At 40.9% G+C, this 14,694-nt stretch overlaps 1 protein-coding gene across 21 annotated transcripts in view; it reads left to right on the top strand.

Annotated features, from left to right (window-relative positions):
- The window catches only part of LOC101326221 (WASH complex subunit 2), a 56,444-nt gene that overhangs the window by 38,057 nt on the left and 3,693 nt on the right, over window positions 1-14,694 (top strand). For 10 of the 21 annotated variants that reach the window (XM_033841663.2, XM_019930684.3, XM_019930743.3 and 7 more), the window contains 8 exons: window positions 1,782-1,884; window positions 6,545-6,700; window positions 8,412-8,594; window positions 10,448-10,576; window positions 10,705-10,785; window positions 11,338-11,457; window positions 12,439-12,501; window positions 12,855-13,067. In XM_033841663.2, coding sequence (XP_033697554.1) covers window positions 1,782-1,884; window positions 6,545-6,700; window positions 8,412-8,594; window positions 10,448-10,576; window positions 10,705-10,785; window positions 11,338-11,457; window positions 12,439-12,501; window positions 12,855-13,067 — 1,048 coding nt within the window. The remainder of the gene's footprint in view (window positions 1-1,781; window positions 1,885-6,544; window positions 6,701-8,411; window positions 8,595-10,447; window positions 10,577-10,704; window positions 10,786-11,337; window positions 11,458-12,438; window positions 12,502-12,854; window positions 13,068-14,694) is intronic. The other 11 variants (XM_033841665.2, XM_019930942.3, XM_019930873.3 and 8 more) reach the window with 7 other exon arrangements.

Genomic DNA, 14,694 nt, shown 5'->3' with positions numbered 1-14,694 from the left:
TATAGTCATCTTAATGTGTTTTGACATCTGTCCCTTTTAATGAATCAAAATACTTACTACCCCATTATTTATAATGAGAAATACTCCAGTTCACTGAGCTGCATATTTTTCTTCTGAGGACAGATCGCCACGGGATGTCCACATTTAACCAGCAGGTACCGGAGGGTGTGGAATGAGATCCAAGGTTAAGGACTCACTGTCGTTATCTATTGTAACTATGTCCAGAAAGCTAACTAGCTTTCCTCTAGCTTAGAACTTCAGAATCTGGCATCAGATTCTTTTCTGTGGGTAGCTTGGTTTTGGTTTTGATTTTTAGAAATTGTTCAGAAAATCACGCATAAGATTTTTCTTCTGCTGTAGCAGCTTAATAAGGTTTTTGCTTTTTAGGTATCTGTTGTAGTTATTTTTGTAATATTTTGTGATCATCAGTAGTCATATATTTTGGTTATAATTTGTGTACATTTTTATCAGTGTATATCCTTAAAGGCATATTAGATTTTACCTGACTGTGTATGGCTCTTTGTTTTTATAATTTCTTCAGGGTGTAGACCTAATTTTTTACTGTCCTTTAGTGTAAGTGTCCAGTGTAAGTATGCTCAACTGTTTGGTTAGTTGTGTTCCCTAGTCAGTGTGATCCTTAGGCAATTTTAAGATGTAGGCAGACATCCAATGTTAAACTGATGAATAACCTTATATTATGCTTTGTTAATAATTAAACTTAGAGAAAAGATTATGATACATATTCTTATGGGTATATATGCTAATTATTTTTAGTGTAAGTAGATGGATACTGAAATGACTAGTATTATTTTTATCTAGCTAACATTGAATTTGGAATTTTCATTCCTTTGATAATTCTCTAGTATGCTGCTAGTTGGGTGGTTCCTTATCACATAGTATAGAGACTAGAACATGACCCTTCTGTAATTAGAACACATTCTATTTGGGACTGTCCATGTCCAGTGCTAGGCTTCCCTGTGTTTCTTTACTTTTATGATTCTGTTCCTTAAAAGGTCCTGATCAATATTTATTCTGGCAGACATTTATCGACTGCCCCTAGGGGCTGGTGTGGAAGCCTAGGTGGGAGGTAGGTGAAGACAGATGAGAGGAAGGTGGTGAGGAGAGCTGTGGCTGGATTTCAGCTGTGGTTGCCCAACATGGGGTAGAGATGGGTGAATATTGCTGTGGTGAACAGTGAAGATGAGCTTTCCCTGCTTCTTAGAGACTTTGTGTGGAGGGGATAGAATGGGATGGGTTTAGGGTTTGAAGGGAAGGCACAGAAGCCCACAGAGGCGCTTGGAAAGACATGGTTAAGTGGCTGAGGTGGCACCAGGCCACAGGTCACAGCCTGAACCAGGTTCTGGCCCTGAGATCTCTTGACAGCCGCCTTCCTGACCACGCTGGAAATAGGCATTGGTGCTCCCTGGTTCTTCCTCTGCCATAGGAAATGGTGAGAGAGAATGCTACGTTTGTGAATGCTAAGTGTGCTGTGTGCGTTGGCAAAGCCAACAGCTAGTGCACCTACCTTGAGCCAAAAGTAACTGACAAAGGGACAAGATGAGGAGGGCCCTGGGCTTTTACACAAGAATGCCAGACAGCGGGTGATGACTTGCTAGACACAAATTGCACCTACTTCAAAGGTTTTTCCTGCTGCAACTGTATAAGGTCAATGGATGACTCGGGCATTTTGGTGGTAGGTGGGTTCCTGTAGGTGTGGCCTAGAAAGAATATTGTATTTTGTAAATCACATTTGCCTTTAATTTGACTCTTTGTTTGTGTAGCCAAAAGAAGACCCAGAGAGCATCTCTCCTGTTTGAAGATGATTGTGACAGTGGAAGCTCTCTGTTTGGCTCTCCTCCCGCATCTGCTCCTCCTGCAACAACGGTATTCTTAACCTCTTAGACCCAGGAAGTAACCCTGAGGTGATGTTCCGTGAATACTGATGCTTCCCTCAATCAGGTCCTAAAACCTGACCTTGGAGACTGAGTCTTATGGAAAAACTCGTTTACCTGGTTTTAGATAGACATCTTCTGGTTAGTGGTATTTTACAGACGAAGCACACGTGCAAAGGCTGGAGAAAAGGATTCCACATCACGCAGCCCCTTCAGTGTCAGTTGTAGGCGTCTGAGTCTCAGGGGAGAGCAGGGGACAGCGCTGTTGCACTCCTTCTGGAGGAACGGGGCTCAGCCAGCCCCGGTGGCATGGAATTCTGCTAACATTAGACCAGGCCAGTTAATGTACAGGTTATTCCTTACAGGAGCAAGTTTCCAGTACTAACGCTTTGGTCCTGGTTTATATTAATAGTGAATCAGTAAAAAGAAAGGAAGTTCTGACACAGGCTACGACATGGATGAAGCCTGAGGACATAATGCTGAGTGAAATAAGCCAGCAACAAAAAGACAAATACTGTATGACTCTACTTGCACGAGGTACCTAGGGTAGTCAAATTCATAGAAACAGTAGAACTGTGATCACCAGGGGCTGAGGGGGGTGCTGGGGGATGGAGAGTTGTTTAATGGGTACAGAGTTTCAGTTTTGCAAGATGAAAAAATTCTGGAGATTGGTTGTACAGTAACGTGGATATACTTACTACTACTGAACTCTATACTTAGAAATGGTTAAGATAGTAAATGTTGTGTTTTTTATGACAAAGTTTTTTTAAAAAATTAAAAGTATGTGATGAGAAAAAAAAAGTCCATCAGTGCCTATCTAGTCTAAATAGTCTTCCAGCAATTACATCTAAATGGCATCACTAACCATGATCGCCTAAGCTAAAAGATTTAGCAAGTCTTCATGTATTTTATATCAAAAGGAGTATTAAGAAATGAGAGGAAGGTGGCATTATGATAATATTTGTCCTGGGAACCTAGGGATACTGGAATCCTGTCTTTGGCCTGTCATTCATCCCTCCCCAACACATTCCCTATGTGGGTATATGTAAGTGTGTGCACACAGAACAAAGTGAGGCCAAGCAGCATTTTATTGCCAACTGGCAATTGCCAACAGCCCCAAAGGAAACTTGAGAGCTTCTCAGGCTAGACCCCATGGAGACCTCCTTTACCTGAGCTGGGTTAGCCTCAAAGGCCAAGAATCAAACAAAGTCATAGTGCGCTGTTGAGGGCCTTCGACCCCAACTTCAGACCACTCTAATTGGCATGTGTTAGAGACAGAAAGACATGTAAGACAGGGAAGGAGGGATGTACCCCCCGAGATTCCCCCCATGTGGGAGCAGCCACAGAATCTAAGAAGGCAGCTCCTCCACCCTTGCTTGATGAGGAAGACTCTCTCCTTCCCACTGTGGTCATGGGTGACCATGTGCAGTCCCGGATGCCTGCACATCCCAAGGGACATTGTACCCTACGGGGTACAGTGAAGGAGGGAAATGGCAGTTAAGGAGCCTAGAACTTCCTCTTTTCTAGAGACCCATACCTGGCTCTTCTTCCATATCTCCTAAATATTTTTTGTTTAAAGTTTATTTTAAATTATACAGTAATACATGGATGCCTTCTTAAAAAAGGGTTAAAACATGCATAGAGGGAGTTCCTTGGCAGTCCAGTGGTTAGGACTTGGCGATTTCATTGCCATGACCCCGGGTTCAATCCCAGGTCAGGGAACTAAGATCCTGCAAACTGCATGGTGCGGCCCCCTCATGCCCCCAAAAAGGAAGAAAGCAAAAAAAGCTAGTCAAGGTGAAAAACAAATACAAACAAATGAAAAAACATGCGTAGAGAATTCGAAGTCCCCATTCCGTACTCCTCCCTAGTGTAATCATTGGTAACAATGTGTTGTCAGTGCTTTTTTCATGCCTGTTTCTAGGCATTCTTGTCTTTTTTTCATTTAAATGAGATCATGTTTTACAGTTTTATGCATCTTTTTTTAAAAAAATCCTGCAGCATGTTTTTCATTTCCATAAACTCTATCTTGTTTTTTGTTATTTTTTGATCACTATATAGTATTCCACTGAATAACTACACCAGGACATGTGTGAATATTTCTCCTTTGATGGGGTGGTCATCACTGTTTCCTGCCAGTTTGTTAGGAATGTTTCTTCCCGTCCCTACAGTCTTGTCATCTTTAGCCTTGACTATTGAGATAATTTCTTAACTGGCCTGTGAATGCTCCTTCTCTTCATCTCTCCTTGCCGCTGCCCAAGTTATCTTCTCAAAGACCACCCGGTCCTGTCATCCCTTTGTCAAGCTGAGCCTGTAGCTGAACCTACCACGCCACCTGTAATTTCATTCAAAGTAGACTCAGCTTTTCCACCTTAACTCGCCTTGCACTCTTGGTGACTCATGCTGTCCCAAAATATTCCAGAGGAAGTTGTTGTCTCTTTTTTCTGGAAATATTCTTCATATTTTCAGACCCAGTAAAGGTGTTAACTTGTCCTATTCCCAGACCAGGCCCATGCCAGTTACTGATTTAGGGACTGTTTCCTCACCACGGTCCCATTAAGTGCACAGCTTGTAGTAGAAGCTTGCAGCATTGCCGCTGCTTCTGAGTGCTCATAAGCTTTTCTTTGAATTACCTGTACTTGCATCTCCCTAAAGTGGCTTCATGGTTAAGAGAGTCAGAAGATCTGAGTGGCTTTTCTTTGTCAATTATAAATAATAACTTCTACCCTGGATAAATGAGCAGTAATCTAATGAATTTTGAAGGTTCTGGAAATGTAAAACTTCTTTGAAACTGTAGTAATTATGATTGTTAAATAAGACAAAAGGTCAAAGGTATGCATCTTAAGTAACAGAACAACCTGCACACCTGAGTTTTACCATTTGTGAAATTTGATCGCCTTTAGGCAACATATAAAATATATTTTTTGTTTAGAGATCCTAGAATATTTTAAAGTAAGTTAAATATAACTCAACTGTAAACCTATCAAGAAATTAATTTCAGAATGAAGATGAAGAGTCAGCTTATCTTTAGGAAGATTTAAAATCAGTAGTTTGGGTGGCATTTTCCTTGGTTTAAGGGCCATAGTTATATGAAGGGAGAATTTGGTCCACTGTACATCAGTCTCGTTTTTTACCTTGATCCACTTGCATCGACATTACATATAGTTTTCAGTGAGTCCAGCACATCCCACAAAAATTTTTTCCTTTGATCACTTTGGCTTCGTTTATTTCTTCTGAAACTCTTTTGTGGGTTTCCAGTCTTTTATTTCAAGTTCTAATGATGATGCACGGACCGTTTTCTAACAATAACTAAAAATTTGCTTACCTTATTCTTCTTATTTATTCATAGTTTTTTCTATCATAGTCAGTCATGTTCTTCTTTAGTTTCCCAAACTTGTCTACCTAACTCGATTTAGATATTGCTTCAAAGTTTACTTCCTCATATCATCTAGTCTAGTTAGTAGGATAGAGTTACTGCTTTTCTCTCAAGCATTTTTTTTTTTTGTGGTACGTGGGCCTCTCACTGTTGTGGCCTCTTCTGTTGCGGAGCACAGGCTCCGGACGCGCAGGTTCAGCGGCCATGGCTCATGGGCCCAGCCGCTCCGCGGCATGTGGGATCTTCCCAGACCAGGGCACGAACCCGTGTCCCCTGCATTGGCAGGTGAACTCTCAACCACTGCACCACCAGGGAAGCCCCCTCAAGCATTTTTGATAAGTCACTTGCCCCAAGGATGCCAATAACTCTGGGCAAGTCACGTGACCTCAGTTCCCTAATCTCTGAAATCCCTGCCTCCCAGGTAAGGAACAGATGAGAGATGGGGCAAAGTGCTCACAAACTTGTGCTGAGCCCCCGCTTGATATAAAACACCGTGACTGGCTGTGGAAATATACTGCATGATCCTTTCAAATGAGTGGGCAAAGAGATGTACGATAGCTATTAATGTAAATTAGGAGGAAAGTATAGTTAAGGGCTAGGTATAGACATAAATATTCTTATCAACGAAGCACCTGATACTTACTGAAGAGAACAGGAAAACCTTCGTGGGTGACATCTGAGCTGGGCCTTGCTTGAAAGATGAGGAAGATTTGTTTCCTCAGACAGTGCAGATCAAGCGTGGAAGTGTGGACGTTTACAATAGGTTTAAGGAATAGTGAGGATTGATGAGGTGCAGGTGGATGAGGGTCATAAAGAGGGGCCAGTTGATTGTCACGTTTAGCATTTGCTTAATGCACACAGCGCAGGTTTGGGGTGGGAGATGAAGTAATCTGGTGGGTGTTTTATTTTAGCAAGACATCTCTGGATGATGTCATACAGCTGAAAGGTAAGGGGCGGGAGGCAGAGAGGAGAGACTAATGACTGGGTGGCAGAGGTTAGGACCTAAGCCATGGTGCACACAAGGAGTTAACAGATGCAAGGAGACAGGTTCAGACCTTGTGATGGCAGAAACTGTCTGCAAGTCTGAGGTGGTGGTGGTATTGCTTCTCCCTGTTTGTGCGCCCTTCACTGTCCTGTCCTGTCTCTCCCGACCCCAAAGTTTAGCTAATGCCTTAAAGAGGACTGTGCTTCTGGGTGTTCAATACATTGCCATGCTCGTCAGGCACACGTTTTGTTTGTTTGTTTTTGAGGATGTCATTTATTCTTCTTCTGATAGAAAAAAGAGACTGTCCCTGACGTACCACCTCTGCTGTTCAGTGATGAAGAAGAGAAGGAGGCACGGTTGGGAGTGAAACCGGTGGCTAAGAAGGCTGAGAGCGCCAAAGAGTCGTCAGAATTTGGGAGAACTAGTGTGGCTGAGGAGTCAGGAAAGGTGGACTTTTTTTTTTCTTGTATAATCTGATATTTTTGTCTCTCACGTGTTCTTGTAAAACCCACACACGCACACACATACCCTTACATTTTTCTACCACAGAAAACAAACGGCTCATTTGTTGAAAATTTTGAAAACACTGAAAAGTATGAAGAAGAAAATCTGTGATCCTGCCATTCACGGAGACCTTCAACATTGCTCTTGCCTCTCCATCTCTTTTCTAGGCATATGTGCGCACACAATGATGTGCATTTTTCCCGTTTTACATTATTATGGTCATTGTGTCAGTGTCCATTTTGCCTTTCTCTGTCTCATCTCATTTTTCCTTTCGGTTCTCTCTCTGCACATCTGTTCTTTCTGACTGGCTCTCTTCTCCGTAGTCTGTTTCCCCTTGCTCTCTTCTAGTCCCACCTGTACTTAAATTACAATGACAGCTTTAAGAAGATTTTAGTTTACCAATCTTTTACATTTAGTTGATGTTGGCTGTGAATTACAGAGTGAAGTGAAATTTGGCTTTCTTCTAAAGCATTAATTTTCTTCTCCTGGGCGGGCTGTCCTCTCCTGCAGGAGGCCTATGGATAAGGCGGCTGGCTGCATCTGGGAATCAGCAGTTCTTTCAGTCTCTGTCTCCTTTTTCTTTTTTTCTAACTTTTCTCTTACTCTCGTACTTGTGTGTGTTCAGCTATCTAGGTTTACTGTCTCTTCTAGGGCCTATGTGAAGAATGTTGCATATACTTTTCCTGTTGAGGCTTCTTGGGGCTACAGTGATGCAAACATTTTACCTATACCTGAATCACTGTGTGACATTCTCTTCCTGTTGTTTCAATGTGACCTTTCCTGTGTTGCTGTAGCCCATTTTCCCCTTGAACTCTAGCTGCTTGTTGTACTGCTGTCTCCCTTGCTTGAGGATAAGCTTTTTGAGGATTGGGGCCATGTTCATTTTGCTCTCCATTGCATCTGTGGTGCTTAGCTTATTACCTCGCACATAGTAGGCACTTTCAAAATTACATATTTTTTTAAAGAAGTATATATTTCCTTCATAGTTTAACCACTTTGAAATTAGGATGCACCTCACAATCGATGGCATGTTTAATTGGGAGTTTGTTTTTTTTTTTTTCTCAGCAGTTCATACAGGAACAGTGATTCTTACAGTCAATGGTATCTTGCCTGAAAGGTGGTGCTTGTTGAATGAATAAATGTTGCATTTTATGATTATTTTAGAGATTCTTCTAATTGCATAATACAGTATAAGCCTTCTACAAGTTGTGTCCAATTCTGTCAATTAGGCCTCTCCCTTGGAGTTATGTCTTAGTTAAATACTAGGAAATATATGATCCGTTTCCAGTGATTGGCATTTGTGTCATACCTGTGACTTCAAAGTTATTTATAGCTCATGAGCAACCTATGTGGCTCAGGGTTATAACTGATATATATGTATCTTGTTTGGAAGGAGTTATAAATATAGGCTTTAAACTGATTGGAAAAAATCATCTTTGATTATGAATTATCTGTACTAGACTCTCCATTGGAGTGGCCGATCAAGAATTGGCCTGAGTGTTTTGTTACCTGGGAGTAGGTGTGATTAGCTGTCATGCCCTGAAACATGCAGGTGTGACAGTTACTGAATTAATGAGGAGCTTGGGAGGCCCCACAATAGAATTTTTGTTTCCAGGTGTTACTCATTTTTCTTCCTTACTATTTCCATTTTCAGGAAGGATCTCTGAATGTATCTACTCAGGAAGCAGCCAAGCATTCTGATTTATTTTCTGCATCATCCCCATTGGATAGAGGAGCTAAAACTAGAACCAAAACTGTTCTTAGCTTATTTGATGAGGAAGAGGATAAAACAGAAGATCAAAACAGCTTCCAGGCTCCGAAGGAAGAAGTAGGAAAGGTGAGCAAAAAGCTGTAAAGGTTCAAATCTTTAGAAGGATAAAAAAGTCTCATTTCGCAGTGTCAGTTGTGTGATGTGAGTTGCTGAAGAATGGAGGGTTCCAGCTTCCTCACATTCTTACCATCACTTGTTGACTTTTTTGATAATGGCCAAGTGTTGGTGAAGATGTTGAGAAACTGGAGCCCTCCTTCATTGCTGTTAGAAATGTAAAATGGTGCTGCCACTTCAGAAATCAATTCGGTGCTTCCTCAGATTCTTAAATATAAGAGTTACCACATGACCTAGCAATTCCACTCCTAGGTATATAACCAAGAGAAATTAAAACATAAGTTCACACAAAAACTTGAATGTAATGTTCCCAACAGGTATTATTCATAATAGCCAAAAGATGGAAACAACTCAAATGTCTATCAGCTGATGAATGGATAAACACAATGTGTTTTAGCCATACAATGGAATATTATTTGGCAATAAAAAGTGAATTACTGATACATGGTACAACATAGATGAACCTTGAAAACATGCTGAATGAAAGAAGCTAGTGACAAACACATTATGTATGAATTCATTTATTTGAAATGTCTTGAACAGGCAAATCCATGGAGAGAGAAAGTAGATCAGTGGTTGCCTGGGTCTGGGGAAAGAGGCAGACAGGAATGGAGAGTGACTGCTAGTAGGTTTGGAGGTTCTTTATGGGATGATGAGAATGTTCTAAATTTAGATTGTGGTGGTATTTACACAGCTTTGTGAATATATTATAAACCATTGAATTACACACTTTAAATAGGTGAATTTTATCTCAATAGAAGTATTAAAAAAAGAGAAAACAGGCGATGGGCCATAGATTGCCAATAATTTTTTGTAAATCAAACTGAGGATATAGTCCATGTTGATATTTGCAACAAATGTTTTATGAATTTTCTTATTATACCAGTAGGATAGCCCCGTTTATAAATGAGAGCTACACACAGTGAATATGAATAATTTGTTGTATTTTCTTCCAGTCTCTTACTGTGTTTGATTTTGTATATGATTTTCATGGTTGTAAAACTTTGAACCTTAGTTGCTATGTTACAGTAATTTTTATATATAATCAATAATAATTATTAGTTAATTTTTAATGTGACACATTTTGTCAGAAGTGAGTTTTTTTGTTTGTTTCTGTCTGTGGTTGTGATACTAAAGAAAGGGAAGAATTTTAGAATGTCAAGTCTGGGGCATTATAGTATCAAACCAAGTAATGTGATAGTAACTTTCAAATGTCAGATACCCTAGGAAACAGAAAGAACTTGTTTGGAATCTGAAGGTAGTGGGGTGGAAGGTGGATGGGCATAGGAGAAGGTTGGCTGATCACACCCGTGCCAGCTCTTTTGCCTAAGATGCTGGTATGTAGAAGTTAGGGATATGTGCTTGACCACTCTGTGTAATTTCTTGTATTAAATCAGCTGCTGTCTCATTCTTCCCTTTGGGCATGAGATGGAGAGAACTTGTTTAACTTTATGTGTTTTCACCCCTAAAATGTTTCTCAGTATGGAACTAAGGATTGTTTTTTAAATAAACAGTTCAGATTCAAATACTACACAAAGGTTGAAAGATGATCTTTCCAGATTATGTATATGTTATCTGTTTTTATAAATATATTCTCCACTGTTTTTAGTATCTCCAAAGTATTCCATTGTGTGACTGTGTCATTCCCCTTCTGATGGGCACTCAGGCTGTGTCCAACCTTTAGCCACTCTAAACAGAGCCACAAGGAATATCTTTGTTGTTTCATCTTTGTAGCTGTGTATTATTTCCTTGAGGTAAAGCCCTAGGAGTCTATAAAATACGTGAACTTCCCTCTTTTTTCCTAGAGTCCTGATCCTAATGCCTGCCCCAAGAGCACAGGTGTCTTTCAGGATGAAGAGCTCCTTTTTAGTCACAAGCTTCAGAAGGACAATGACCCAGACGTTGACCTTTTCTCCGGCACCAAAAAAACCAGGGTCAGTTCCAAATGGTTCTCCATGTCATAGCTTTGTTATTATGTTAAATATTGTCTCTGTAGCTCACCTGACTCTCTTTGTAAATTGTTTTTGTTTTGGATATTGAATTTAAGTTTTTTCTATTCTAGTTGTTAGAGCCAAGTGTTGGGAGCCTGTTTGGGGATGATGAAGATGATGATCTTTTCAGATCTGCCAAGTCGCATCCTTTGGTATCAGACTTTTGTTCTCAATACTGCGGTGTGTGGGAAGGCTTCTGGGAAAGGAAATGAATGTCCCCTTACGTGACTAAGGAAAATGCTCACTAGTAAATGAACAGCAAATAATGTGCTCATGATGGTGTTCAGGTTGTCTCCATCTTATGTTTCCTAACGTTAAACTATTAACTAACCCAGGCTCTCTTACCGTATTACAAATCTGTTTGATTTTTAAGTTGTTCATTGAAAGACCAGTACATATGATATGGTGACAAAATATTCATGCCTTTCAGGTGCAAAGCTGTAAATCTGAGTGTTGGGCCATGTGTGTCATTTCCCTCCCTTCCCCAGTAGATTTTTAAGTACTCTCTATTTTCTCTTTATCACTGAGAGGACGCCTGGTCTTTAGAACTCTATTTCTGAAATGCTGCCTTTAAATTTGTTTGTTCAACCCTCATTTGTGAAATGACTTTTAAAGTCAGAAGCTATTTTCTCTTTTTGCATTGTGACTTTTCCTTAAAATTTCTAAGATATTTGACAGACTTGGGGTATTCTTTGCTTTTGAAGATCCCAGAAAAGAAGGTAGTGAAAAAAGACCACTCTGTTTCCTCTTTCAAGAACCAGAAACATCCTGAATCCACTCCAGGTATCAAAGAAAAAGGCATATGGAAATCGGAAACACCTCAGGTTAGAACTGATCTCTTTAAGGACTTTCAGCTCTTGTTTGCATTGTAGTATAGTTTAATTGCATCATGCAGACCCCGGGGTCATTCAGAGTTCTCTTAATTAAGGAGAAAATAGCAACTAGGACTACCTCCCTTTGTTTACTTTTTTTTTAAAACCCTGCTCATTTCTCCTCTCTCACTCCACACTGGTTCCATGAATCTATACTTATCATTATTACTTGTGGAGTACCTGCAAATTCGATTCCAAGATAGCGTTATGGCAGGATTAAGATCTTCCCACTAGAACAACATTTCTCCCTTTGGGCTACCTTGGAGTAGGGTTCCATTAGAATTAAATATGAATTATATCCACTTTCTTGATTCCCTCTCTGTGTTATGTCTTATGAGATCATTGCTATTAGGCCTCCATCCTCAGCAGTCTTCTCTGTGGCGCTCCTCCTGAGGGCAGAGCAGGGCTAGACAGTGAGTTATGGTCCTGGCTTACAGCTGTCCCTGGATGTCTCATTGAGGCCTCAGTGTTCTGAGCTGTGAAAATGAGGCACTAGGACTCACACATCTCCAGCGACTCAAGTCTCAGCTTCTTTTGCTTCTAGAACTAGTGCATTAGGCTTGGGTGAATTTCTGTGTGCTCTGTAATATTTGCTGTGTGAGATAACCAGCATGGTCATGCTTCCAGCTGGTCCAGTTTTGGAGCTCTGACACACTATAATTCTTATGAATCTTATTCATGATCTTTGTCTCCCTTTCCTCCATGTGTGGTCTTACAGCCTTCCACTTACACAACGGATAAGGAAGCACAAATGAAGTAATGTTAGTGAAATGTTTTGAGGCCCCAGGAGAGATTTGAATGCCTTTCCCATTATAGAATTATAGAAACCAACATCTTTGTTCCATCACAGATTTATTTTCAGGCATATGTGTAATCCAAGAGACACTTTTCTATTTCCCCAATGGATTTTTAACTGAATGTAATTTCACACAGGACTCACCAGGTCCCACTCCATTTAAAACCAAAGAGCCATCCCCTTGGATCTGGAAAATTCAAGTAATTATAACGTGTCTGGAACCTTCATTGCCGGCCTTGTGGCATCTGTAAAGTTTCTTGGGTTTTCCTTTTGTCAGCTGCTGCCAGGCGTTTTCTCATCTCTCCCCCACCCTCTGGTTGTTGCTTCCTGTGTGCTGTGTCTGTAACATCTCTTCTTTGGTCCTGTGGTGGGCACAGGGGTATAGCCCTCTGATTTAATTCTAAGACTAGATCAGGAGACTTCCCTGCCTTTCTCTTTCTCCTCTCGTACTATATATTACATACACCAAGTCTTTCGTCATGTGTCACAGTAATAAGAGTAGACTGCTGTGTTTAAGAAAACATACAGAGTAAGTTTCATTTTTCTTCTTTAGGCAAATTTAGCCATTAACCCAGCAGCCTTGCTGCCTACAGCGGCTCCCCAGATCTCTGGAATGAAGTCTGTTTTGCCAGAATTGTGCGTTCCTTCGTCTGAACCTGGGAGAATCCACAGTCTGGAAAGTATGCCCACTCTTTCCGGGAGTGGGGAGGCCGGCGTGAGTTTTGACCTTCCAGCTCAGGCAGACACCTTACACAGTGTGAACAAGGTGATGAAACCACCTTTGCTTGCTTGCCTGCTTTTTTTAAAACCAGAACAGTTTGTATGTTTCTTCTGAGTTCATCAGTTGCACACGATAGGCTGACCCCGATTCCTCATTTGAAGGAGGCATCTCATCTTTCCTTGAGCCTCTCCGCCCTCCTTCCACCTCCCTAGTTCTGTGTCCACTCTTCCACTGCCTGCCTTTGTTACATTTACATTCTGCTCAGTAGCTAGCTCACTAACTCCTGGCTGCCACCTGGAGGCCTTCTGAACACTGAGCAGATCATGTCCTTACTGTTTGCTTCCTCTGCCGTCTCCTTACTGCTCAAAGGAGGACGTTCAAGCTCCTTGGTTTGGTATTAAAGCCATTTACAGTCTGTGCTATCCGAAGCTTCCAGCTTTCCCACCAGTCGCCCCACACTGTCAGCCTAAGTCCAGTCACCAGGAACCATTCCCCAAACACACATGCCCCAACGTGCTGCTGCCATCAGCTCGTGCTGCTTCCTCTGTCAGGAATGCTCTTCCTCATCGACAGCTCTGCACAGACTTCACAGTTTCTGTGACATTTCCCCTCCTGCCCCTGTCCTGGGCTCCCTCTCTGAGATCCCGTGGCAATTACGGTCCTGTCACACTGTTGCATAGGACTGTGGACTTGTGCTGGATGGACCATGACCTCTTTGAGGTTTTACTTTTATTTCAATTGGTTCTCTTTTCTTATATCCGGTCTTCCTTCTCAAATCTTAGCTGTTATCTGAGTAATCAACAGTACCGAGGATGACCCTGCAAATACATTCATTTCAAGTGTTTCCAAACCTGTTTTACTTATGAAAAATAAAACATCCCTCCTTTCTTTTTTTTCTGTTAGCTTATTTTGTTGTTGTTAAGTTTAAATTGTTCCTGAAATAGTTCGTGAAATTGCGACATAGGCAAAGTACAGTTAAGTACTTTGCCCAAAGTACAGTTAAGTACTTTGCCCAAAGTAGCTTGTGCCTTCTTAAAACTACTTGATGGTATATGTTGGAAAATGTTACAAATACTGCATTATTGCTAATAAGTGACTCATATTTTGAGGTTATATTGAAAGTTCTGATTCCTAAGCCGCATTTTTTTACATGAAATATTTAAAATTTGGATTTAGTGTTTGTTGACTTGAAGAAAAGAGCATCTGAGATTACCTTTCTGTCTTTATCATCTTATCTCCCTGTTTCTGGAGCCTGATTTTAGGCTATCCCCCAGTAAAGCTTATTGCCAGAATCCCACTGATTCTTTCTCGTTTTGAAAGATACCCACATATAAACTTAGGGCAGAGAAGGAAGGGTCCAGGGAGTGCTGTGGGACACAGGACAGTGTGGCACAAGCAGTGTGGCTTCCAGTGGCAGATGAAGCCTTTTGTATCAAATTGAACAGAAATTGCCCTCAAAAGACTCAAAAATGGGGGACAGTGAAGGATTAAGAATGAGTCTTAGAGTACTAGGAGCTATTAAACGCCTTTGGAAATCTTTAAGAAATAACCTCTTCTGTCTTAGATAATATCTCGATTGAGGGGAACCTGACAACCTAACAGTATTTTGAGTTGCTGATGATTTGCTATGTTAGTTTTGAGCACCTTTTAAAAAACCATCAGGTCAGCATGT

This window comes from Tursiops truncatus, chromosome 16 (assembly GCF_011762595.2).
Source record: "Tursiops truncatus isolate mTurTru1 chromosome 16, mTurTru1.mat.Y, whole genome shotgun sequence".
Taxonomy (NCBI): Eukaryota; Metazoa; Chordata; class Mammalia; order Artiodactyla; family Delphinidae; genus Tursiops; species Tursiops truncatus.
Note: the sequence above shows the minus strand (reverse complement) of the source record. Positions and strands in the feature narration are given on the sequence as shown.